Consider the following 23,258-nt stretch of genomic DNA (forward strand, 5'->3'; position numbering starts at 1 on the left):
ACTTGGGAATCAACCACACCAATAGCTAGGCCATGGATTGGGAGAAGGCTGCTGGCATATCACTGGCACTAGCATCTGGATTCTTTATCGGGACGTCCCTTATCTTTCAAAAGAAGGTAAACTCTCTATATCTGGATATAATCAAATATTGTCAAACTAAAATGTGTGTCTTGGTGTATATAGGGATTGATAGATACAAAAGCCAGAGAGAGGAGATCTGATTCTGGAAGCACCCACAAATCAAAGGAACATGCCTATCTACAGAATGCTACCTGGTGGATTGGAATGCTTTTGAGTAAATCATCTTGTTGTGGGATTTGAAGACAAGGAATGGACATGTTTGGGACTAACGAGACGAAATCGGTTTATTCTCTAGTGGTTTTGGGTGAATTGTCTAATTTCTTGGCTTATGGTATACTCTCGTTGTCGTCTTATCGGTTGATCTTGATTCCTGGATACAGTGTTTCTTTTTTGCTCGTTCTTTTCTGATCTCACAATATTCATCATACAGCTTTCGTGCCAGCAATTTTGGTTACACCTTTGGGTGCTCTTAGTGTCGTCGTGAGGTATCTTGAAAACAAATTCGACAACACAGCTTTCGTTTGATTCATACAGCCCCCAACGACAAAACACTTTCATTCCTCTCCTATTCCTCACCCTTACTAATCCACATCTCGTTACCTAGCGCCGTCCTATCCAATGTCTTTCTTAAAGAAAAACTCAACTTTTCTGGAAAAGTTGGTTGTGCACAATGTGTCCTAGGTGCCATCATCATAGTCTTGCATGCCCCAGCAACAACAACAACCAGCACACTAGCTGAATTTTTTACTCTGGTCTTTCATCCGATATTCATCGCTTATGGTTCAATTTGTTTTGTTGGACTGGTGGTATTAATACTTTATGCTGGACCAAGGTGGGGTCATCGACAACCGATGGTGTATATATCAGTTTGCTCTATAGTTGGATCGTTCTTGGTGCTTGCTGCTCAAGGTAATGTGCTTGCCTGTTTCAGCAGGAAATTGGATCATCACAGAGATGTGCTTTTTTTGGCGTCCAACACTCAACAAACTTCTTTTCTTTAAAACACAGGGGTTGGATCATCGACAGTGTATAGTGTATCACACTGGCAAGATGATAATCAACTCAAAATATGGGGATTTTATCCATTACTCGTTTTCGTAGCGGTGACTGCTGTGATGCAAGTCCATTTCCTAAATCGAGCATTGGGCCAATTTACAGCGGCGGTTGTGGTATGTCATGCACACACAAAAGAAATTCTACTCGAAAGTCTCAAATTGAACCTCAACACTTTTAAAATTAGACACCCGTATATTATGTCTCGTTCTCAACTGCAACCATGGTTTCGTCAGCCATCCTGTATCAAGGATTCCCAGTTGGATCAGCGCTGAATGCAATCAGTATTGTTGCAGGGTTCCTGACTATAGTGCTTGGTGTCGCTTTGCTCTTCCAGTACTCTGTGAAATTAAGGTAGCAGTGATTGTCCTCCTACAGTTGAAGGTCTTTTAATGGACTCTTTTTTGGTCTCGTCAGACGCTTGGCAGTCAAGGGCGACGCCAGACACCATCATACTCCGAGCTTCGCTGCCGCCCAGGTACAAGCGACATTGGAATCTACTCATGACAGACTAGACCTTTCAATGTCCCTTTCGAGAGATGCTTTGCTGCGACGTGCCAGTGAGAGGACTGTTGCTCCTACCAGTGCGGTTTCGGAGGCTCCGTCGTTGTGGCAGTCTGTTCTCAAGAGTAAGCAAAAGGAATCGGTGGTTCGAGGACTGTATCGCAACAGCTACTAACCCCCGACTTTTCCTCGCTCTCGAATAGGTGAACACACGCGCTCAATCAGCACACAAGGAGCTCAAAACGGACAAGCATCAAGTTCCCGTGTAATTCCCGAAAACCATGGTCTAAACATAATGCCCACGTGGCTCTACCAAAAAACCGAAGGTCCTCCTCCTGGTAAACCACTCGCCTCTGTAGCTGCTCCGGAAGAAGCACGGTCGAAAAAGACATTTGGATGGCTATCTACTTCATCACATAAAGAAGTCTTACACACACGATCCATGGATGATGAAAAACAACAGCCTATGGTGCAAATAAATCCAACTCCGGCATGGTTTAGTGGACGAAACCATAAAAATGCTGTCGTCAATGCTGTCTTTAAACATTCGAATGGTGATGCTGCAAAGCAACGATTGCAGGGGAATGACAATGATAGTATTCAAGTTGAAGACGAAGACGAAATTGACGAGGATGATGATTGAGCTAATTTAATACTAATGTGACCATGACGGACTCCTTTTTTTGGTCGTAATACAGTACATAGCTGACTCGCTTTACACAAACTGAGACAACCAAGTAATGTAATATATAAAGTAATCTTAATAATCTGTAAACACACATGCACACGCACTGTACGTAAAGTTCGAGTTGGGATAATATAAGAGGTCTTTTATAAATTACTGGGCCTATATTTATGTTCTTCGTTTGCTTGGCAGTCCACTCCTCAGCACCTCTCCTCTACTTGGCGGCAACCTTGCATCCACATTCATTGTCTTTGTAGGCGACGTACCACCATTACTAGTCAAATCATCCGACCCTGAGAATTCAAAATCTTCACTTCCCAATGCAGAACCCGTTCCACCACCACCAAGTTTCAATCTGCTAGTAGATAACAGCGTCCCACTGCTCGCTCGTGATATATCTCTATACAGTTCACCGACATCTAAATCTGACCCTGCTGTTGATTTGTCGTTCAGGTATTCGGCACTGCTTGCTGCACTACGTTGCTGCTGTTGTATATCATCTAACCCAAGCGTCAACAAATTATCAGGTCTCCATCGTGGATTAGGATCACCAGCCGCCATCCTCGTTTTCGCAAATCCACACACAGGCCTTTTGAGAATGGGATGTGCAAGCGGCCTCTCGACCCGATTGGCAAGATTCAATTCAGCATTCGTGCAAAGGATCCACTCATCACTCTCATCATTATAGCTTGCCCGTGATTCGACTTTACTGATTTCATCAGGTGGCAAGAAACTCGTCGCGACTGTTTGCTTGAGTGACAACTCTCGAGATAATTCCCGGATGGTTTCAAGTAGTCCCTCCCGCTCATTTCGGAACTCGTCTTGCAAATCAGATACCTCGCGTCTCGTGGCTTCGAGTCTCGCCCATAGTTTCTTGAGTTTCTTGGTCTTGGTATCGACTTCATCCTGTAACGTGTTGTAGTGCTCTTCAAGTTGTAATGTAGCCTCCTGTTTTGATTCAAGCTTGTCACGGATTTCACGCTCGGCACGTTCTTGCTGCTCGATGCGTTTACTTGCGGCCTCCAATTCGAGCTGCTGGGCTGATACACGGTCGACGATCGAGACACCACCAACAAGGAGTTGACCTTCCATGGAGGAGAGTTTGGCGGCGAGATTCTCACGTTCGGTTCTCTCCTTGCTTAACTCCGTGGCTCGTGATTCAAGTTCGAGGAGCAGGCGTTGCTTTTCGGCGTGCACGTGGGATTTGGATGTCAGAAGTGCTTGTCGTTCGGATTCAACTTGGGCTTGAAGTTTGAGGATTGTGGCGGGATCCATGCTGCTTAGTGGATTATTTGCTTGTTTGTGACCACCCTTGCTGGTTTCCTGATGATCGCCATTCTCAGATCCATCGGATTCTGATTCATCACCTTCATCGTCCAGCGTCCCACTTGACACTGCCTTCAATGACCTTGAACGCGTCTCAGGAGACGTAGTACCACCACTGGTACGTTGCTTACGTTCCAGCTGTTCACGTAGTCTCTTGATCTCTTCTTGGTATTCACGAAGCATGGCGTCTTTCGGGTCTTCGTTGATTTTAGGCTTGTTTTTAATGTTTTTGGCACGGTTGGCATAGCGTAGTGTCGAAAGGGTTTCCTCATAGTTGTAGGATGCTGGTGACAGGGTTGCAATCATTAAGGTTCTAACGGGACGAGGCGGGGGTGTTTTTTAGCATTTATGAGAGTGAAACGAGGATAGAGATGTGTTCTATACGAACTTTGCATTGCCTCCAAGCGAGTCTTGCAGCAGGCCTAACGAGATTATTTTGTGTTAGACTGTGGAATCAACAACAAAAAATGAACTCCGCCTAACATCAACGAATACTCACGGGTAAGTTTGGAATCACGATACGGTATATGTGTACTCTTGCCATCAACAAGAGCAGATATACAATTCCCCAGCGCAGACAAACTCAAATTGATCCTTGTAGCTTCCTTCAATCGATCACCCGTAGCCCCCGTCTTGCTCTGTCTCTCAGACCCAGCCAAATCCACCAGATGCAATTTACCCGCCACAAATCGATCCTCTTTAGTCCCATTTGACAATTCCACCTCTTCAGAAGACTCGACAGTAATTGTGAAAATCGAATGCGATCTCGAGGACTCTGCATTCATAAGCGTCGCAGCAACTGCTCTAGCCGAGTTTCCCACATCAATAAGTTTATCCATTTCTTCCACACTCTTGACGACGAATGATGACAGATCTTTTACATATACGCCAGTGTCGGGGTGCTCTTTCAGCTCTAGAGCTGTTGGTTTTTTGCCTGGAGGTGGTTTTACGAGGAGGTCCCGGATGTCTTCATTGTAGATTTCAATGTAGGAGCAGCGGACTAGGTAGCGTTTGCTAGTTGAGTCTTGGGATATGTGGTTGAAGATGTGGTTGAATGTGGATGGGATTATGCCTCGGAGGGCTGGTACGTCGCGAACACCTTGCATGCTGAATGTTTTGCCTGTGCCCGTTTGTCCTATGGGTTTGAGATGGGAGTCAGCAATTGCTATCGGATCCAAGACAAGTATATGGTATCTATATAGTACCATATGCGAAAACAGTTCCATTAAACCCCTTCAACACCTCATCCACAATGAATTTGGCCGTCTGATCATACACGTCCGCCTAACATAAAGTGTGTGAATAAAAACATGAAATGTCTACACAAATTCCATCTTTGAAAATACCTGCTTTGAATCTTCACCAAAAGCAGCATCGAATGAAAATGTCTTGCAATCGGCGCCATCTTCACCACCAACAGATCCTCCATTTGGATTGCGTAGGGTGACGCTTCCAGCCCGTCCATCTAGATCGACAATGCGCTTATGGCCAGCTAATTTCTCCTTTTCTGAGAATGGACGAACTCGAATCGTCACTTTTACATTTTCGTTTGAGGCCATAATTGTGTGGTTTGAGGGACGTGTTGAGAGACGTCCTATGTGAGGATCGAGTGATTTTGAATGATATTGTCTCCTATTTCCACCGGCGATCGACTATTAAAATCCCTTCCAAATTGTTTAGACTGTTTTTTGTGTGTTGCAAAGTCGCAAACAAGAAGAATTGAGACGCAAATTGTTTGTTGGTAGAGGCTGATATTAAGAGAGTTGCATTCATGAGTATATTCGATTACGCTGGTACGTGTTCTAGCTCGTCCTAATACTATTTGTTAAACTGTTAATCAGTCGCTTACTGTTTTCCACGCTTCGACCATATTTCCTAGCCGTGGGCGATCTAGCTGGTCTCAAATCAGCTATTGCAGGAGATGACAGGTTACAATCACCTGCAATCTTAAAGTCCTACATCAACTCTCAGGTCTGTTTTTTGACGTCATTACAAAAATCACGATGTATTGTGTGTCAACAATAGATTGACTCTGTTTTTGTGCATTAGAACGATAGGAAATGGACTGCTCTTCATTTCGCAGGTAGGAGAATCGTATTTTGAGCTGAGACGACGTGTTTGGGTACAGCAAATAAAGCTGACCGACTGGCAAACTTCGTTTAGCCCGTTACGGAAAACTCGAATTCGTAAACTACCTAATCCAACAAGGCGCCCAAACAGACTTGAAAGACGACCAAGGACGCACTCCCGGTGCACTAGCATTCGAATGGGGATTTGAACCACTCTCAAAATCACTGGGTTTCAATCCAAGTGAAGCACCATCCAAACCAGCTGCTGCAGCGCCTGCAGGCAAGGGATTACCATCACTGTCTGCTGTAGCAACACCCAAGAAAGCTGCTGCTGCTAGCAAACCACCTCCACCACCAAAAGCCCCCGTTAAAGCTGCACCTGTAAAAGCTGTTACCAAGAGTTCATCAGCAGGAGGAGCTGCTCCAGTAGCGCCGCCACAGTTGGTTAACTTTTTCGCTGGAAGTCGATTGAATCGTAAAGTATGTATACCCAGCAAAAAAGTGCCCCAGACGACAAACAATGAGTATCACTGACATCCGTCTTAACCACACAGTCATACATCCGAGACGACACTGTAATGCTAAACAAGGCCCGTCAGGACCCACGAACACGATACCTGGTATTCGAGAGTCTTAATCCATTATTCCGTGACACCAAAGGGCAACGAACAGACATTGCTTGGATTGGGTGGGAAGATATCAAGCAATTCCTGCCTGCTATTGGATCAGATGAAGAAAAGAAGGGTGTTACGCTCGTATTTTTGGGTATTGATGAAGAAGATGCGGATCGTGCGTATTGGGCCCTGGATGTAACGCCCTTTGCGGATCTCGTTAAATGTGCGTATCGTGGCGTTGTGGTTTGTCTTTTCTTTCGGCTTTTGTGTCTGACAGGTTTTTTACTCCCAGTTATGGGAGAATTGGGATACGAGTTCTCAGACGCTCGTCCAACTGGATTTAGACTAGCAAAGGAGGAAGCTGCTATTGTTGCTCATGGCAGAGCAATGCTGGATTGGAATTTACGTAATGTGAGTCGTGAATGAATGCTTGGCTGTCCAATATCTCTTATGTATCGTTTTTTAGCCATTCTGTCCTAGCTGTGGTACAATTACAGACAGTGAGGAATCAGGATACAAACGTAAATGCCAGAATAAGGGCTGTTTGAAGGGTGTTCAGAACTTCCAATATCCAAGGTATGACGGATGTGTCAAACAGTGTTTGAAGCCCTATTATTGAATGGTCGTCCTTCGTTGCTCGTTAGGACGGACCCCGTCGTAATCTCATGTGTGATATCCAAAGATGGGGAGAAATGTCTGTTAGGAAGGGGTGCACGTTTCCCGGGTATCTTTTACTCGTGTGTGGCAGGTTTCATTGAAGGTGGTGAATCTCTTGAGGTAATGGAGCTAGTTTGTTTTGGGGGTTTTTTGCATGTCGTCTGAAGCAAAGACTCTTGGACTGAATAGGAAGCAGTGAGGCGAGAAGTATTGGAAGAAACTGGGATCAAGGCTGGACGTGTTTGGTATCATTCGTCTCAACCTTGGGTGGGTGAACGGCGCGTTTATTGGATGCTTGGGTCGAATTACTAACACGGCTTTTTTGCAAATCACATCAGCCATTCCCAAATTCTCTCATGATTGGATGTATGACTGAAGCTCTCACTGAGGATATCGAACTGCTGGACAAGGAGGTATCCATTCATAGAACTACCCCGATTTTTTGTCCTTCGCATCTCAAATAACCAAATCATATCTCGTAACATTAGCTGGCAGACGCTCGCTTCTTCAGCAAACAAGACGTCCTAATCGCACTTGGATTGGGTCCCAAAGGAGCAAAACCAAGCATGAAGTTCATGGCTCCACAAGACTTCGCCATAGCACATAACTTGATGAAGGCATGGGCAACTGGTGAATTCAAACTTCCTTCTGCTACTGCTTCGAAACTGTGATTTTGTTTCTTTTGGATTACAAAAAATAGAGATTAGGGTCTTTCAAGCGCATGCAATGTGTCATTTGGAGGTTTCAAATAATTATACACGAATACAGTGGGATGATTTTTTTTTCGCTACAAATGTCATCAAGCATGAAAAGTTTTCAGATTCTACCAACTTCTTCTTCAAAAACAGCTAACTCTTCCCCCTGTGGCGCTGCTATAGTTGGTTGGCCTTTCGCGCTGCAACTCGCTGGAATAGCAAAGTACGTGTCAGCAGATAAAAGGGCATTGCCACACTGGAACGTCAACACCCCCCGACATTTCTTTTCAACTAGGTAGTTATACACATGCGAGCGAGGAATATGGGATAGTGTCTCTTGCGCTATGGATGTAACACCCTTTGAGAATCTTGTCAAATGTGCTTATCATGACACTCTCTCGGATGGATCTTTTGTGCGTCTCATATATTTCTTTCTGGTGATGGGAGAATTGGGATAACGAGTTCTCAGATGCTTGTCCAGTTGGATCTGGCTTGATTAAAGAAGAGCCTGCTATTGTTGCTCATGGCCGTACCTCGTACTGTGATCCTTGAATTGAATACGCAATAGTTATCGATCATATTCAATCACGATGTTTTTCTTCCCATATTGCCGCAGTTGCGGAACCAAGAATCAGGATACAATGGTAAATGCCAAAACGAGGGCAGTCTGAAGGCACAATTTCAAAGGTACTATTGTTGAACAGAGATAAAGTTAACCTATGAGATTACGCTGAATCGCTTTTTTTTGTCTAGCATAGATCCAGTTGTAGTCTCATGCGTGACATCCAAGGGCGGAGAGAAATGTATCCTTTGGAAGGCGAGCCCCTCTTTCGGGTCTTGATTATTCATGAGTAGCAGGATTCGTTGAAGGAATCTCTTGAGGTATTCGATGGTACTGCGTGCTTTTTTTGCTGTACCTTTCTGCCAAACAAGATCTTTTGGACTTATCGAGAGTAGGGAGGCAAGAGGTACAAGAAGAGGCTATACGACGTGTTTGGTGCCGTTTGTCGTAACCTTGGGTAAGAGACCACCGTCATGCTGTTAGGTGTCTCAAGCATGACTAGCGCTGCATTTTTTGGTGCCATTCCTTATGATTGGGACTCATTACTGAATCTACTACTGAAGTTTGTGAATACTGTAGAAGAAGGCCGAGATTTGTTTCGATACATGCTTGCGTTTTGGAGGACTTTTTTCTCTCTACCTATCAATTATCTTCAAAGAACCAAAAAGGGTCTCTTCATCATCAGCCATTAGCTGGAAGACGCTCGCTTCTATAGTGAACGGGACGTCCTACCTGCTCTGGTTGGTTGGGATCTGGAAGGGAAAGCCAAACACCTCAAGTTCCACTCACGATACATAGCTGATAATATGGGCTATTAGCGCACCCAAACTACCCTCTGAACCTGCTCTTCCAAACTTGGAACTGTGTTATTCAGAATAGACGTTTTGCGGTTGGACAAAACACAAATTGAATGTTGCTTGAGGGTTTCTATATAAATTTTACTTACACAGCAAATCACAACTTATTTATACTCTTCCGTTACACCACCAGCTTTGAGGTCCCACCAAAGTTACTGTGTGTGCGCAGGTTTTATATGTGCTTTTTAAAAACAAACTTACATTTTCAGATATAGAACGAAGCCAAGCAAGATAGATCCACTTCCGTTTTTATGTCTATTGCATGTTATAAAGGTCCTTAGCGACGATACGGTGAACGAGACCTGCTTCTAACATATCCGGATGATGATGCCGATGTATCGTATCTACTACTACTTCGTGATGTGGAGCGACGTCGTTTGGCTGCCTTGGTATCATTGTCTGTGGTATTATCTGCAAAATACCGGTGTTGGTAATATGGTCTTCGGATGGTATAGTTTGATTCGTCGTCCGAGTAGAGTTGTCGTGACGGGCGTTGTCTGTTGTCATAGTCGGGATCATAGTGTCGGTCACTGTTTGGACGGTAGTTGTCACGTTTTCGTGGAGAGAGGGTATCATAGTATTGTGCTGCTGTATTATGGTATGATGATGAGGTCGAGGATGAGGTTGTGATGTATGATTTGTGACCTTTTCCGTCTAGGGGGCGACCTGGAGTTTTGAAGACTAGTGAGTTGGTGTTTTGGTTAGAGGTGTTGAGAAGTGATAGCCAAAACAAAAGCATACAATCTTGCGAGACGGTATGATGACCTGTCACTTTTCTTACCTGCTCTCACAATTTCCTCATCTCCCATATATATGCCCGGAGTACGAGAGTGTTCTTGAGCTCGTCGGGCATACTCGATAACCACATGTCGACCATCAATCTTGGTACCTCGTAATCCGTGGATGGCATCATCGGCTTCTGCCAGTCGAGCAAACTTTACAAATCCGAACTGACGTGATTCCTATGAATGCAAAAAGGTAAGTGATTGACATACTATAGAATTGGATCAAATAGGACTCACTCCGGTACGAGGATTATGAATGATTTCACATTCAACGATTTTACCATATTGGCCAAACACTTCCCGCAGTGTTTTATCACTAGTTCTTAAGGATAGTTTCCCAACGTAGATGTTGTTGCCATCATTGGTGGATCTAAGACGCACTGTTATGTTAGTGTGTAATCAAAAACAAGACAGGTCATCGTTGCCGCAGGCATGTGTCATGATATCATCAGACTTACGTATCCTCTGCGTGTGATCGAGCACGGGTCTCGTTGGCAGTGGTGTCATGATCATCAGCAGTAGCAGGTAGAGCCGAAGTGACATATGGAGAAGCAGGAGGTGGAGTGACTGGTCGATGTTGGTGATGTAGGTGGTGGTCTCGATGTGCCTCATCCATAACCGATTGGAATGATGGCAGTGGTGGTAGTGGTGGATATTGGTGATATTGATGATGGAAGACTGGTTCTGGATACTGGGTCATGATCATTCCGTTGGATGGGAGTGTGTTGAGTCTGTGCATGTTTGACATGTGCTCAATGTATCTTTGCTGCTGTTGGAGGATTGCTTGCATGTCATATACCGTGTATTCTAGTGTAGATAAGAGCAGTTTCAATATATATTCATCTTGTAAACAACTGAGAAAAAGTCTGAAGTTTTGACTCTTGTCACATTAATGTCGACGCAGTCTATGAAATACATGTACCTTGGCGGTCACTTGGAGTGGGCATGAGCTGAATAGGCTCCTGGATCATCATAGACGGCATCTCTTTCCTTTCCCCATATGGAATATGACTGGGATTGAATGCAATCGCTGGCATCATGATGTTTCAAATGCTGCGAATGATTAAACGAGTGTGAAGTTCCATTCAACCGCGGTCAACCAAAGAAAAGGGACCTCGAGAACGCGTTTAATACACAAGCCTAACGCAAGTCACGTAAAAGGATGCGAATGTTGACAATTCAGGTCTAGTCTGAGACAATTATTTTTAGAGTTTGACACCATGCAAGCTATTAACCCGTCAGAACACGACGAAAACACGCGTTAAAATTTGGGGAGATTGGACAGCTTCAAGTCACCGTGGACACTACTGAGTCTAACTTTCAGTTGCAAGTCGCGATCTAAGAAGCCAAGTTGCAAGTTGAAGCTCACACTTGACTTCAGTTACCTGCATAGAGCACTACACGCGTCAGAACGCGCTACAAGTACCATGGCAGCCGCGGATCTATCTACTCTGGCCGATCTTCCTAGACTTCCTGGTAGAGATTCCCTTTTAGAAAAGCTAAAAACTGCATTATCACTTGCAGAGACTCTGAAACGGGAGAACGATGTGTATAGAGATAATTTCGAACATGTATGTAACGCTCTAACTTATTGATCTGGCTTGTTTTTGATATGAGATCATGGAATTTACAACTGACATCAATTCGAAAACTAGTTGAAAGGCGCGCATACACGATTGCAGGAGAAGCATGCGGAAACTGCGTCTGAATTAGATAATATAGCTAGAGAAAAGGTACTTGGCGTGTGATGGATGCTATGGTGGTGGTGATCTCGGATCCTTACTGAAATGATTTGCGAGGTTCTGTTGGGGTGGTGAACTTACACTTCGTTTCGGATCTCTAGGGCATAATAGAGCAACAATCTACAGATACTGTGTCACAACTACAAATACAGTATGATGCCAAAGTTCGTGAAGTGGAAGAACTCAAGAGACAGATACCTCAACCAAAGTACGTTCCAGGCCGAAAAAATCGAGCCCTTCGCTTGGAACAATTGCTCACATTGCGTTTGAATTTCAACTATTGCAGACAATTAGAAGTCATGAGACTAAAGATGGCCGAAGAGCTTGAAGATGTACACAAGAGGAAATGGAAATCTCTTGCGGAGGTATTAGGCGTGTCGGGTACACCTATTTTGCCCCTAGTTCGTAGTTCGGAGGCTAATAATTTCTGTATGGAAGGAAACGGATCGATTTAGGGACCTGTACCATAAGCTAAGGAGAGAACACGAGCTCATGAAGACTGAAACGGAGCACATTGTAAGAAGCCAAAGTTGACTTTCCAAAATTGATGCATGGGCCAACCCTGTCCTTTATTGGTTGTAGAAAACGGAGACCAGCACCATAGTACGAGAATTGAATGCCTCTCACCAAGAGGAAATTTCGAACTTGGAAAGTAAAGTTTTAGGATTGCAAGAATCATTAGGTAGGAGCCAGACCACTGTTGTCAAATAGTATATATTCAATTTTGAGCTCTGATCTTGTTGTCATTTTACAGCATCGGCACTCAACACGGACAAACTCAGAATCTTACAACGTGAAAACACGGAACTGATATCCACGGTTCGCAACCAATTACAAGAGATTGACCAAGTCAGGTACAGCAGTTGAATCTTGTATGAAGTCGCCTTTCCGTATTGACCTTTTTTTACTCCTTTTGACCTTGATTTTTCAGAGCTCAACGGGATCAAGCAAGAACAACACTCGACTCCCAAGAACGCGTCAACGCCCGAAAATTGTCGGATGAAATAACCCATTCCAAGACAATTGCGAGTGAACGAGACATTATGGCTTCAAAATCCACGACCCTCGAAACCGAATTACGAAACTGTGTGAAACTGCAAGAGACACTTGTGTATGAGAATGCGGCGCTCAACAAGGAGTTGGATAAGGCCAAGAGTCGTATTGATGAGATATTGCATCAGAATGCGTGAGTTGATACTTAAGATCTAAGAATATTTCATAGCAACAGTTTGGCATTGTTTTCTTCGCGCTTGACATTGACATTCTTTTATTATCATTTTTTAGAATTGAAACAAGTGATTTGAAAATGTCAGTAGTGAAAGAACGACAAGGTCTTGAAAAAGAGATTGGTGTGTTGAAGATCAAACTATCAGAGCAAAAAAGGTATGTTGCTACATCAACATCCAGTAGAATGGAATTTGTCACCATGTGTATCACTAACCACACTACTGTCTCTCATATTATAGTGGAAGCAAAGTTCTTCAAGAAACCGTCGCAGACCTGAAATCAAGACTATCAGCAATGGAAGCACAAGGTCTCGCAAATGTTCGGTCAGCAAGAGAAGAAGAATGGGCCAAGCTAGCCAAAGTGGAAGGTGAAAAGGCTGACGTTGAACGGACAATACTTTCACTCAAGACTCGACTGCTGGATGTTGAAGCTAAAGATGCTGAGCATCTGCGTGATTCAAGCAACGTAAGCAATTGAGTATGAAGAGATCCTGTTTTTTGTAAGCTAATTTGTATCGATTTTTTTTCCAATACTAGGAAATATCCAAGCTCAAGAAAGAAATTCGAGACACTTCAGTCACTTTGGAAGAAACCACCAAGCAATTGCAAGTCACCGCGACTGAAAAGGAACGACTTTGTGCAGAGACATCAGCGCTTGTTTTACATGTCAAGGAACTGGAGTCGACTATTGCTGATTTGATGGCTGAGTCTGAAGCATTGAAACGTGGAGAGGTGTCTGCGAGGTAATTGAGCATACAACATAAGGAAATTCCCTTTTTTGTACTTTTGCTCAATAAGTCGTCGATTTAGGGTACGACTCACATCACTTGAATCAAGTTTACAAGCTGCTCAATCCGAAGTATCGCATATTTCAGATCAATTGGAAAAGGAACGATCGTCGTATGAAACTAATTTGGATCGTCAGAGAGTAAGTAGTTCATTGAGTTGTTGCTATGTTCGGTTTTTGTTTTTTGCTTCTGAAAAACTCGATTGGATGGCTAAAAATCCAACTCAAATTAGGGATCAAGAGCACTCGAAAAGGGTGCTTTCGAAGGCCGAATAGAAGCTCTAGAACGAGAAAACACGACATTGAGGGATCGTATTGCTGGTCTTGATGCCAAAGTGTCTTCACTGCGTGGGAAGGTGAAACAACAGAAAGTTGAAGCTTTAACGTGGAAGGGACATATAGAAGCTGAAAAGGATAAGACGGATAAGCAGATGCGTGAGGTAAGATGTTGACGGAGCCAAAACTGATTTAGTGGTCAAAGATGAACTGACAATGCAATTACTTTTAGTTCCTTTCAGTGCTACAAACGGAATTGGCTGGTGTTTAGAATGGATTTTTGAACATTGAATATAATTACATACATCACGAGACTGAGCTAAACTACTGGTTTCCAAATGTTGCTATTTGAATATGAAATGCAATCTAGTGGTGGTGTTGGTGTTGATCATGCAGTGCCCTGTACTATAAGCTCAGGGAAGGGAACATTTGCTCGTGAAGATTGAAGCTGACCACTTGTCAAGAGGAAGTATCGAATCTGGAGACTATTGCTTTGGGATTGCAAGAGTCGTTAGGTAAGAGTCAAAGGACTGTTATGGGAACGTATGTAAACGTCGAGTGACATATTTTTGTCTTGTGGTGGCATCGGCATCGCACTCCGCAACGGACAGCCTCAGAATTCTACAATGTAAAAAAACAGAATTGGCATCCACAGGTCGCAACCAATTACACGAGATTGGACAGATTCGGTACTATGGTTGGCGGATTATCTTCGGGTACGAGATCAGATTACTAAAGACAAAAGTTTCTTTTCTCCCAAACTCAACGACACCAAGTGAGAGCAGTACCCGACTCTTTTAAAGAGCCAACTCCAGACACATGTCTGACGAATTTACCTACTCGAAAATCAATTGCCAGTGAACGAGACATTCTGGCTTCAACACCTACGACCCTCGAAACCAAGTCACGAAGCTTTGTATAATGCAAGAGAGACTAGTTTCTGAAGTGCTAGCCTAAACAAGGAGCTGTTTGCTCAAAGCGATGTCATTATTGAAACAATCCTCCATAGCTTTCTTGTGTACCAATAACATATTGGATTATCCTTCCAAGTAGAAGTTACCCCCAAAGAAAGGAGAACAGTTCAAGAGAAGTAAGAGTTATAATATGATCCTTTTTATTGCGTTAACTACTTATGATGAGATATACTCTTGAGGTTCGTCATGACCACCAAAAACACACCTCCTACATCCAACCTTTAAGCAGAAGCCTTCTCATAGATCGCCAACCCCTCTGCCTTTGGCTCAACAGCCTTCCACCTTTTTACCAAATCCTTCAACCTGCTCTTCAAATCCGCTTCGCTCAAATCTCCCTTCTTTTCACCATCAGGTCCAAAATGAGTCAAGCTGCCACTTAATTTTTTACCAGCAGTGGTTACATCCTTCATGAAGGTCGCTTGTCGTACGAGTGCCTTTTGGGCAGATGGTAGGAAGGTCAAGAGCTGGAAGTCGTGGATCATGTCATCGTATAGTTCAAAGATGATTGTTTCGGATTTGAAGCGCGTGAGTGTTAGGGCGAGGTCTTCGGCGAGGAGACGGTCGCATGTTCCGGTTGTGATGTACTAGGTGATGATTGCGCAAGTGTTAGAAATCAATCTTGGGAACGAATATTGCAGTTACGCCTGTGTTTTTGTCCCGCCTTACCTGTGGAGGCAATCCACCGGGTGTAGCCAACAATGGCGAAATGTATGGATCAGTCTTGACAATATCAGTGTCTTTTATGTATCCGTCCCTCATGACTTTGAGGGTGTAAGCGTTCTCAGTGTGGACGAGCATGCAAGCTGTGAATTCGTCTCCAAGGTTGACACTAGGTAATTTGAAGTAACGTGAGTCCACGTAAGCATCGAGCTTGTAACTGCATAGATTGTGTGCTTTGTTGCTGGTATATTACGTACCTTGGACTATTCAAACTCAATTCAACAAATGGCGTAGTAGGTGCCAATCCAGCAGGCATTTCTTCCTTTTGATCACGTAAATACAATGCCAATGCATACGTCAATCCGGCACCTCTACAAAACAAACCGTCAGGTCAGTCCTTGCACAAATGAAAAACCATCATCCCTATGCATCACACTCACGCAGAATCTCCAGAAACAACAACCTTCTCAGCCTTAACCCCCTGACTCAACACCCACTTGTACGTCGAGTACGCATCAGTGATGGCAGCAGGATGCAAGACTTCAGGACCCAGACGGTAATTGATGGATAGCACACGGACTCCGTTTTGGGCTAAGATCGTAGTGTTTGGGCGCCCTCCTTCTTTGGATCCGACGATATATCCACCCCCGTGGAAGTAGATGCATACGGGAGCGGATGATTTGGTGGCGTCCGTTAAGGTGGTGGATTCTTGCCATTCTATAATAACGTGCAGTATAGGTGTTAGAACCAAAAAAAAATGCGTCCAACAGAGCAATGTGTTTTACCAGCAGCAACATCTCCATCAACCTTAGCCTCCAATTTAGTAGCAATTCGAGGAATAGTTACTTGAGTGATTACAACATCGTCTGGAAGTGGAGCTGCAGGCAAACTCGACAACACGTTTCGCATAGTGATGGCATCTGGAATAGACAAGAACTGTTGAAAGGCTTGTAAGGTACCTACAGCAAGTCATAAAAAGGATCGGTTAGAAAACATATACTGGGTGCTCGTCTCTCAAAGCTTAAATTGGCCGCTTTTTCAACCAGAAAAGCAGCAGATAAAGCTCTACCGGTCGGTTACCTTTCGTAGTTTCGTCCCAGCTAGCAGGCCATTGTGGAGACTGGGTGACAGTCATTTTTATAGGTTCTTCTTATAGCTTTTGTAGTTGCAAGATGGCCAAGTTTGTGAGAGTGGCACAAAGAACAAGAGATGGCTTTCACTCCACCCATGTGACGAGGCAAAACAATTAAAACGAGGCTGACTCAGAACGGCTTCCCTTCGCGTTTCCATCGCGTATCATTCAATGTAACAATTGTAATTCACTGGCGATAGAGCATCCATCAAGTCCAGCACTCCAGGACCCAGAACCAGATGTTTTGTGTGTGCAAAAATGAGATTTATAAATCTTTGTATACAGTTACAGATTCTACATGTATCTCGAACCAATTCAAAAACATTTTCAATTGGGTTCGTCTCTTATCTCCATTGTGCTGGTGGAGGCCTCGCACCTCCTCCACCAGGCAGCATAAACGGTGGTGGCGGACCACCGTTGTTCGGGTATGCATTACGAGGCGGTCCTGATGGCCCTCCTCCAGGTCCAAACATGTTTGGAGGTTGTAGACGTGGTTGTGGTTGCATATACGCCTATTAAAAAACAACGTCAGTTCCCAAACCACAAAATATTAAGACACAAAGTGGTCCGTACCGGTTGAGGTTGCGGTGGCAATCTACTAGGCCCAGGTCCTCCATAACCGTCCCGCGGTTGTGGCATTATTGGTGGGCCTCCTAAATCAGTCATAGCATATGCACCACCAGTGCTACCACCAAGTGTCCCGGTAATCTCAAACGCTTTATCAAACAGTGCGTCATCTGATAAAAACTCCTGTTGTTGCTGCTGCTGTTCACGTGGAGGACGTCCACGAGGAGCACCTCTCCCATCAAATCCACCGTTAGCTCTACCATCAAATCCGCCTTGCATACCACCATCCATTTCCTGTCCATCAAGCACCTCTCCGCCCTTCCTCTTATGATGTCGGTGTTTACGATGACTAGGCCTATTCAAACTATGCTCAGTGCGTTGACTTCTAGCCTGCTGAAACGCATATTCAGCATTAAATTCATCCTGCTGTATATCATTCCACTTGTCCTTGTTCTCCTTTACCGGCGATACAGGTATTGGTGGTCGTAAAAAAGAATCATTATCTAGTTTACCACCTCCTAACATACTTTGTCGTTGCTGCTTGTAATAGTCTCGTGTCATGTCCTGGATTTCCATTTGTTTTGATTCGGAGACGGCGTCTAGTTGTGCGCGTTCCAAGGTTGCGGTGCGGTAGAATGTGTAGAGGACTATTATGCGGAGGGCGAGGATTATGTACGTTAAGAGGACGAGGAAGTGGAGGATGGCGAGTGTGAAGCCAATGTATTCCTTGGTTTTGGATCCAGATGCGATTAATGTGGCTCCACTAGCACTACTTAATGACAAGCTGGGTACGAATACCATGAGGAGGGCTCCGACTAGTAATTTAGCGGACTAGAAAGAAAAGATTCAGTCAGTCATCATCCTTTAATATATCGGGGGGTTTTCCTCGCTCATTGGTCAGGATCAGTATGCTAAACAAAGACAACAAAAAAGTAACAATGCTGCAACCAACTACTCGAAACACTCACCGAAACAGCAATAACAACTCCATTCGACAACCGATCCCTCATCGGCCTAAACACACTAAACAGCACAACCGTAGCCAGCTCAATAACCAGCATGGCAGCAACCTGTGCAACAGGCGAACTACTAACACCACCAATAAACACCCCCTCCAGCAACCTTCCACCAAATGGGATCAAGAAAAACCAGTATCGACTTGGATCATATTCAGAGTATACCGCTCCGTACGGCAGGATGATGGATGTTCGATGGTAGAGGATTTGGACATGTCCGTTGCTGAAGATGCGCCATGTGACTATGGCGGGGATTACGAGTGCGAATACGAGGAATATGACTGCTGCTATTGCTTTCACCCATAGAGCAGCTGCTGCGAGTGTGAATTGCTTGAAGGCTGCGATGCTTAGTGGGAAAAAGCCTACGAGGAGGATTCGTATCATGTTGCCTACGTATGGAAAGGAGTGGATCAGAAGTGTAAAGGCAAAAAGAAATTCTCTGGATACTATGCTGATGCATTATGTCCTACAACCGCTCGACAACAACAACCATTACACTCACCAGCAATATACAACTGGAAATACCGATTCCAATACCGCCAAGCCTTCCTCTGTTCTCTAGCCTGCGAAGCCCGGATTGCGACATACGCCCACCAGATCAACAATATAATCAAGACCAACAGTACAACTAGGGCGGCAGTGACACATACTGTTACAAACAGGTTACCGACATCAATGCCTAGAGTGCTGGAATATACAGCTAGACCATCGTATACGAGAGCTCGTTTGGATAGTGGTGTTACGCCAGTTGTTACTGTTAGGGACAAGGTTTGGATCATTAGGTTGCTCCATCCGAATCTGAGTAAGGAACGTGGTTAGTTTGACATTCTCCCCTCCTTGACAAGCAAAAAAAAGACGACTAAACTTGCACAACTCACTTTGTGGTGAATGTAGCATACTCTGGCGGATACTGCAAATTCAACATCCCTGTCGCACTAACAAACTGACAATAAAACAGCACATCCAACAGTTTCGGTATAACATGCACTGGAACCGCCCCTTTGACACCTCTCATCAACGCCGCGAGGTACGGATACCCGGACGATATAGCCGCAACCGCAGCAATCAAGCTCGTGAGCACCCCCGTAGCAAATATCATTCCATACGAGTATGTAGGCGTGGGCACATCAGTAGCAGCGACAAAACACCCAACGACTTGTCCATGTGTTGTTTGTAGGGTTAGCTGGACCTGGATTGCGACCATGGGCTGTATGGTGGTTGCGATTGGGAATGACGTGGAGAGGCCAAATGAGGATCCATTGCCTGCGGGACAGAAGGCAATGTTGCAGATTGTGTAGTTTGAGGGTGCTGTTGCGAGTGTTTGGCCAAGGGATGAGACCGTGATGTAGACTATGTTGGGAATGGGATTAGAATGTGATATAATTAAATTTGGGTTGAGCTTTGAGCTGCTGGTTGTGTAGGCTAGACATGTTGACTAGATTCTGACCCACCAAGAGTCTCGTTCGAATAACTGGAAGTGGCATTGGCCGTTCCAGAGAATCCTAGTATATTTCCCGATGCTGTCTGAGTGAACGTTAGCGATGCCGCCGTCCTGTTGTATATACAGTGGTTAGTCCAATGTACGTCTAGATGCTTGCCAAACCAACTTACAGTTGGATGTCCGTGTCAGCGCAGGATGAGAGATAGGTCGTAGCGAATGCATGAGGTAGCAGCAGCAATAGCAGGGCTACAATCCGCTGCCTAAACCGCCTCATCGCAGGCCTCTAATCCCTTAATTGGTTAACTGCCAAGTTGTAAGGAAGGCTTTGTCTTTCAACCGTTTTGGGACGAGCGGTCGAAAGGAAAGAACAAAAAGTTCCATCAACAAACTCTAAAGGTTGACGAAGAAGATATATATGCAAAGCGAGGTATTACAATCGTATAAAGCAAACTACAATTCCATATCGGGACCACAGAACTCTTTGATCCCTAACAAGAATAAAAAAAGTCAGACTACTGGTCATTGAAAACAAGCTTCATGATACTTACTGGTGATGATGTTCTGGTATGCAATAGATGCAGCAGCATCTGGATACAAGTCCAAAAAGGACTGGCCAAAGTCACAGGATTTGCCTAAGGTTGAGCGTTGATTAGCAACAAAAACATCTATATGTCACTCTGAATGCATACCTATACGTGGATCTAATGGTATTGATCCCAACAATGGCAGATCGAGTTCTTCACACATCTTCTTTGCGCCACCAGTAGTAGGTGGGAAGATGACGGATTCACCACCACACTTGTTGCACACAAATCCACTCATGTTTTCAACTACACCTATAATAGGTACTCCGACCTTTCTACAAAATGCAATCTCCTTCCGCACATCTTGCAACGACACTTCTTGCGGCGTCGTGATAATAATAGCCCCATCAATGCCAGCCTCCTTCAAAAACTGCACAATCGACAAGTGCTCATCACTAGTGCCCGGCGGCGTATCAACAACCAGATAATCCAGTTCACCCCAATCAACATCCTTCAAGAACTGCTTTATAAGTCCATTCTTTTTCGGGCCTCGCCATATGACTGCGTCGTCTGGCGACCCCAACATGAATCCGATGGACATGACTGCGAGATTGTCGTGCACGTATACTGGTGACCAGCCCGAGTTTGAAGAGTGTATGGATTCACCTTCTAGACCCAGCATTTTGGGGATTGAGGGCCCGCAAATGTCTGCATCCATGACGCCGACTTGAGTAGACTCGTTCATTGATAGGGCGAAGGCTAGGTTTGTAGTGAAGGAGGATTTGCCTACACCGCCTTTTCCGGAGAGGACTAGTATGCGATGCTTTACAGAAGACATGCGATCGTTGATCAGAGGAATGGCTGGATGGTGGTATGGTTATTAGTAATGTGATAGAGAGCTTTCATATGAAGACTTGAGATAAGCTCCTGAATAGCAATACATCGTTGAATACATACCAGGATCAGGGCCCTTTGGCGTTGAAGCACATATAGATTGATTGGGACATCCAGCACAAGCATCTAGCACACAAAAGTTGATGACAATCAAAAGTTGAGCTTCAAGACAAGGCAGAGTAGCCAAATCAATGCGATAGTGAAGAACAAGATCAAAAGACATACCGGCGATTCCAGCTTGTTCAGAGTCGGGCCCTACACATACTTCATTTGCACCTTGTGGTTTCTCTGCTTCTGGTACTGGAGACATTCGTAGCTTATCTCTAGTTACTATAGACTGGTAAACAAGGCAGAGCTACAAGTATTCTCTATTCTTCTCTCTCTTTCTCCTTGAGGTAGTTCTTATTTCTAATCAACTCGTTCGTTCTCGCTTGATGCTGAATCGCTGAAAGAAAACAACCAGAAGCTGACCCACTTTCTAGTAGCCAATCCATTCTAGTAATATATTACATCACAACTAGTATATCACATCTATGGCTCGACAAGGGTACCGTATCTCTCTTTCTTCCGTAGCAAACATTTTCATATCAATTCTAACATCAACACATTCACCTAGATGGGAAGCTTCAGAGTTCCCTATAGTCTGCGACACATGTCTAGGCGACAATCCATACCTACGAATGACCAAACAGGGCTTTGGAAAAGAATGCAAGATATGTGGCAGACCATTCACCATCTTTAGATGGTTGCCTGGTGCTGGAATGAGATACAAAAAGACGGAAATATGCCAAACTTGTGCAAAAATCAAGAATGTCTGCCAGACTTGTGTATTGGATCTCGAGTTTGGTATGTACTATTGGATGGGTGGTGGTCATTTGTTGAACTAGAAGGTCGCCTTTTGTTACGACTCTCAACCACATCCAACTAACTTTTCAACGTATAGGACTGCCGGTGCAAGTGCGAGACTCGGTGCTACAAACGAATGATGATGTACCACGTTCCGATGTCAACAAGCAAGTGTTTGTCGCAAAGGCTGAAAAGGCTGTAAGTCATCCTCCTCGATCTTCCAGGTACTTTTTGTCACCAGTCAATTCTCACACTGCTTTCTACTTATAAACAGCTGGAAGGAAAAGCAGAAAGTCTGGTCGACTACGGAAAAGCAGACTCGGCAGCGAAAGAAACATTACGTCGCATGGCTAGATCCGAACCATACTACAAGAGAAACAGAGCTCATTTATGCTCATTCTATGCTAAAGGAGAATGTAAACGTGGTGATGAATGTCCGTTTAGGCATGAATTGCCAGTGCAGAATGACTTGTCCCATCAAAACATCAAGGATCGATACCATGGGAATAATGATCCTGTTGCTGCCAAAATGAGTAAGTGTTTGTCGTGATTTGTATGATGAGAGAGTCGTGGGGGAATCTGTTACGTTCGTGCGGACTGGTCGCGCAAAAACAATCCTCGCCTCCTAGTTCATTGTTACTGAAGACGGCGAGCCTCCTCTCGCTACTCAACCACCTGCTAGCCTTTTACTAACCTCATTTCCTCCTCAATCTCTACATAGTGAATCGAACAGACCGTCCATCAACTCTCACCGCTCCGGACGACCAATCCGTGACTTCAATCTTCTTGACTGGAATCGAAGAAGGCATCACGGAAAAAGATATTAGAGATCTCTTTTACGCATACGGCGAAATCAAATCTGTAGTCGTCTTGACAAAATCACATTGTGCCTTTGTCAATTACGCTACGCGAGCAGCTGCTCAATCTGCTGTAGACAAGACGTATAATAATTGTACCATCAAGGGTCATGTCTTGCGTGTTCAGTGGGGGAGACCTAAACCCCAAGGTATTTTCAGAAAGAAATGGAGTTTTGTTCTTCTCGACAACATAGTGACACGTGTATTTAACTAGGACCACGTGAAGACGCATCCTCATCATATCCGACATCTCAACAACCCTTGACGTTAGATCAGATTGGTGAATTGCCACCTGCTTTGCCAGCGCCTGGGTCTGTTGCTCCCATGTTGTACCCATCACAAGACCCAACTTCTTTAGGATCTTCGTCTAGGTCGAAATATGGTGCTGAATAAAGTTTTATAAAGAGATGATGATGTATGAAAGAAGT

General features: G+C 44.4%; 7 protein-coding genes across 7 annotated transcripts; 4 read left to right on the top strand and 3 right to left on the bottom strand.

The window, feature by feature from the left end:
- Window positions 1-32: 32 nt before the first annotated feature.
- Window positions 33-2,281, top strand: SmJEL517_g00433 (uncharacterized protein; the record flags this gene model as incomplete). The annotated part of the gene is made up of 9 exons (XM_031166362.1): window positions 33-116; window positions 184-295; window positions 377-412; window positions 512-566; window positions 686-990; window positions 1,090-1,250; window positions 1,322-1,488; window positions 1,552-1,763; window positions 1,842-2,281. The coding sequence occupies 9 exons, from the start codon at window positions 33-35 to the stop codon at window positions 2,279-2,281; spliced, it is 1,572 nt and encodes a 523-aa protein (XP_031027533.1).
- Window positions 2,282-2,491: 210 nt separating this feature from the next.
- Window positions 2,492-5,208, bottom strand: SmJEL517_g00434 (uncharacterized protein; the record flags this gene model as incomplete). The annotated part of the gene is made up of 5 exons (XM_031166363.1): window positions 2,492-3,962; window positions 4,038-4,071; window positions 4,149-4,784; window positions 4,855-4,933; window positions 4,996-5,208. 5 exons carry the CDS (start codon window positions 5,206-5,208, stop codon window positions 2,492-2,494), a joined length of 2,433 nt encoding a protein of 810 aa, XP_031027571.1.
- A 212-nt stretch (window positions 5,209-5,420) lies between these two features.
- On the top strand, window positions 5,421-7,660 carry NPY1 (NAD+ diphosphatase; the record flags this gene model as incomplete). The annotated part of the gene is made up of 11 exons (XM_031166364.1): window positions 5,421-5,442; window positions 5,529-5,620; window positions 5,699-5,732; window positions 5,813-6,198; window positions 6,273-6,555; window positions 6,625-6,743; window positions 6,799-6,908; window positions 6,977-7,109; window positions 7,179-7,256; window positions 7,328-7,402; window positions 7,478-7,660. The coding sequence occupies 11 exons, from the start codon at window positions 5,421-5,423 to the stop codon at window positions 7,658-7,660; spliced, it is 1,515 nt and encodes a 504-aa protein (XP_031027572.1).
- Window positions 7,661-11,315: 3,655 nt separating this feature from the next.
- SmJEL517_g00436 (uncharacterized protein) lies at window positions 11,316-14,190 on the top strand (the record flags this gene model as incomplete). Its single annotated transcript, XM_031166365.1, has 14 exons — window positions 11,316-11,459; window positions 11,544-11,621; window positions 11,732-11,838; window positions 11,917-11,995; window positions 12,069-12,146; window positions 12,213-12,312; window positions 12,385-12,484; window positions 12,562-12,816; window positions 12,915-13,013; window positions 13,097-13,322; window positions 13,394-13,599; window positions 13,667-13,784; window positions 13,877-14,083; window positions 14,152-14,190. The coding sequence occupies 14 exons, from the start codon at window positions 11,316-11,318 to the stop codon at window positions 14,188-14,190; spliced, it is 1,836 nt and encodes a 611-aa protein (XP_031027569.1).
- A 924-nt stretch (window positions 14,191-15,114) lies between these two features.
- SmJEL517_g00437 (uncharacterized protein) lies at window positions 15,115-16,688 on the bottom strand (the record flags this gene model as incomplete). The annotated part of the gene is made up of 6 exons (XM_031166366.1): window positions 15,115-15,477; window positions 15,560-15,722; window positions 15,811-15,924; window positions 15,994-16,270; window positions 16,339-16,512; window positions 16,634-16,688. The coding sequence occupies 6 exons, from the start codon at window positions 16,686-16,688 to the stop codon at window positions 15,115-15,117; spliced, it is 1,146 nt and encodes a 381-aa protein (XP_031027570.1).
- A 3,471-nt stretch (window positions 16,689-20,159) lies between these two features.
- Window positions 20,160-21,437, bottom strand: SmJEL517_g00438 (uncharacterized protein; the record flags this gene model as incomplete). The annotated part of the gene is made up of 5 exons (XM_031166367.1): window positions 20,160-20,197; window positions 20,258-20,341; window positions 20,399-21,094; window positions 21,191-21,253; window positions 21,353-21,437. 5 exons carry the CDS (start codon window positions 21,435-21,437, stop codon window positions 20,160-20,162), a joined length of 966 nt encoding a protein of 321 aa, XP_031027535.1.
- A 223-nt stretch (window positions 21,438-21,660) lies between these two features.
- On the top strand, window positions 21,661-23,223 carry SmJEL517_g00439 (uncharacterized protein; the record flags this gene model as incomplete). Its single annotated transcript, XM_031166368.1, has 6 exons — window positions 21,661-21,674; window positions 21,744-21,973; window positions 22,071-22,171; window positions 22,248-22,506; window positions 22,695-22,979; window positions 23,045-23,223. The coding sequence occupies 6 exons, from the start codon at window positions 21,661-21,663 to the stop codon at window positions 23,221-23,223; spliced, it is 1,068 nt and encodes a 355-aa protein (XP_031027536.1).
- Window positions 23,224-23,258: the final 35 nt, after the last annotated feature.

The sequence above is a fragment of the Synchytrium microbalum genome, assembly GCF_006535985.1.
Source record: "Synchytrium microbalum strain JEL517 chromosome Unknown SmJEL517_scf0002, whole genome shotgun sequence".
Taxonomy (NCBI): Eukaryota; Fungi; Chytridiomycota; class Chytridiomycetes; order Synchytriales; family Synchytriaceae; genus Synchytrium; species Synchytrium microbalum.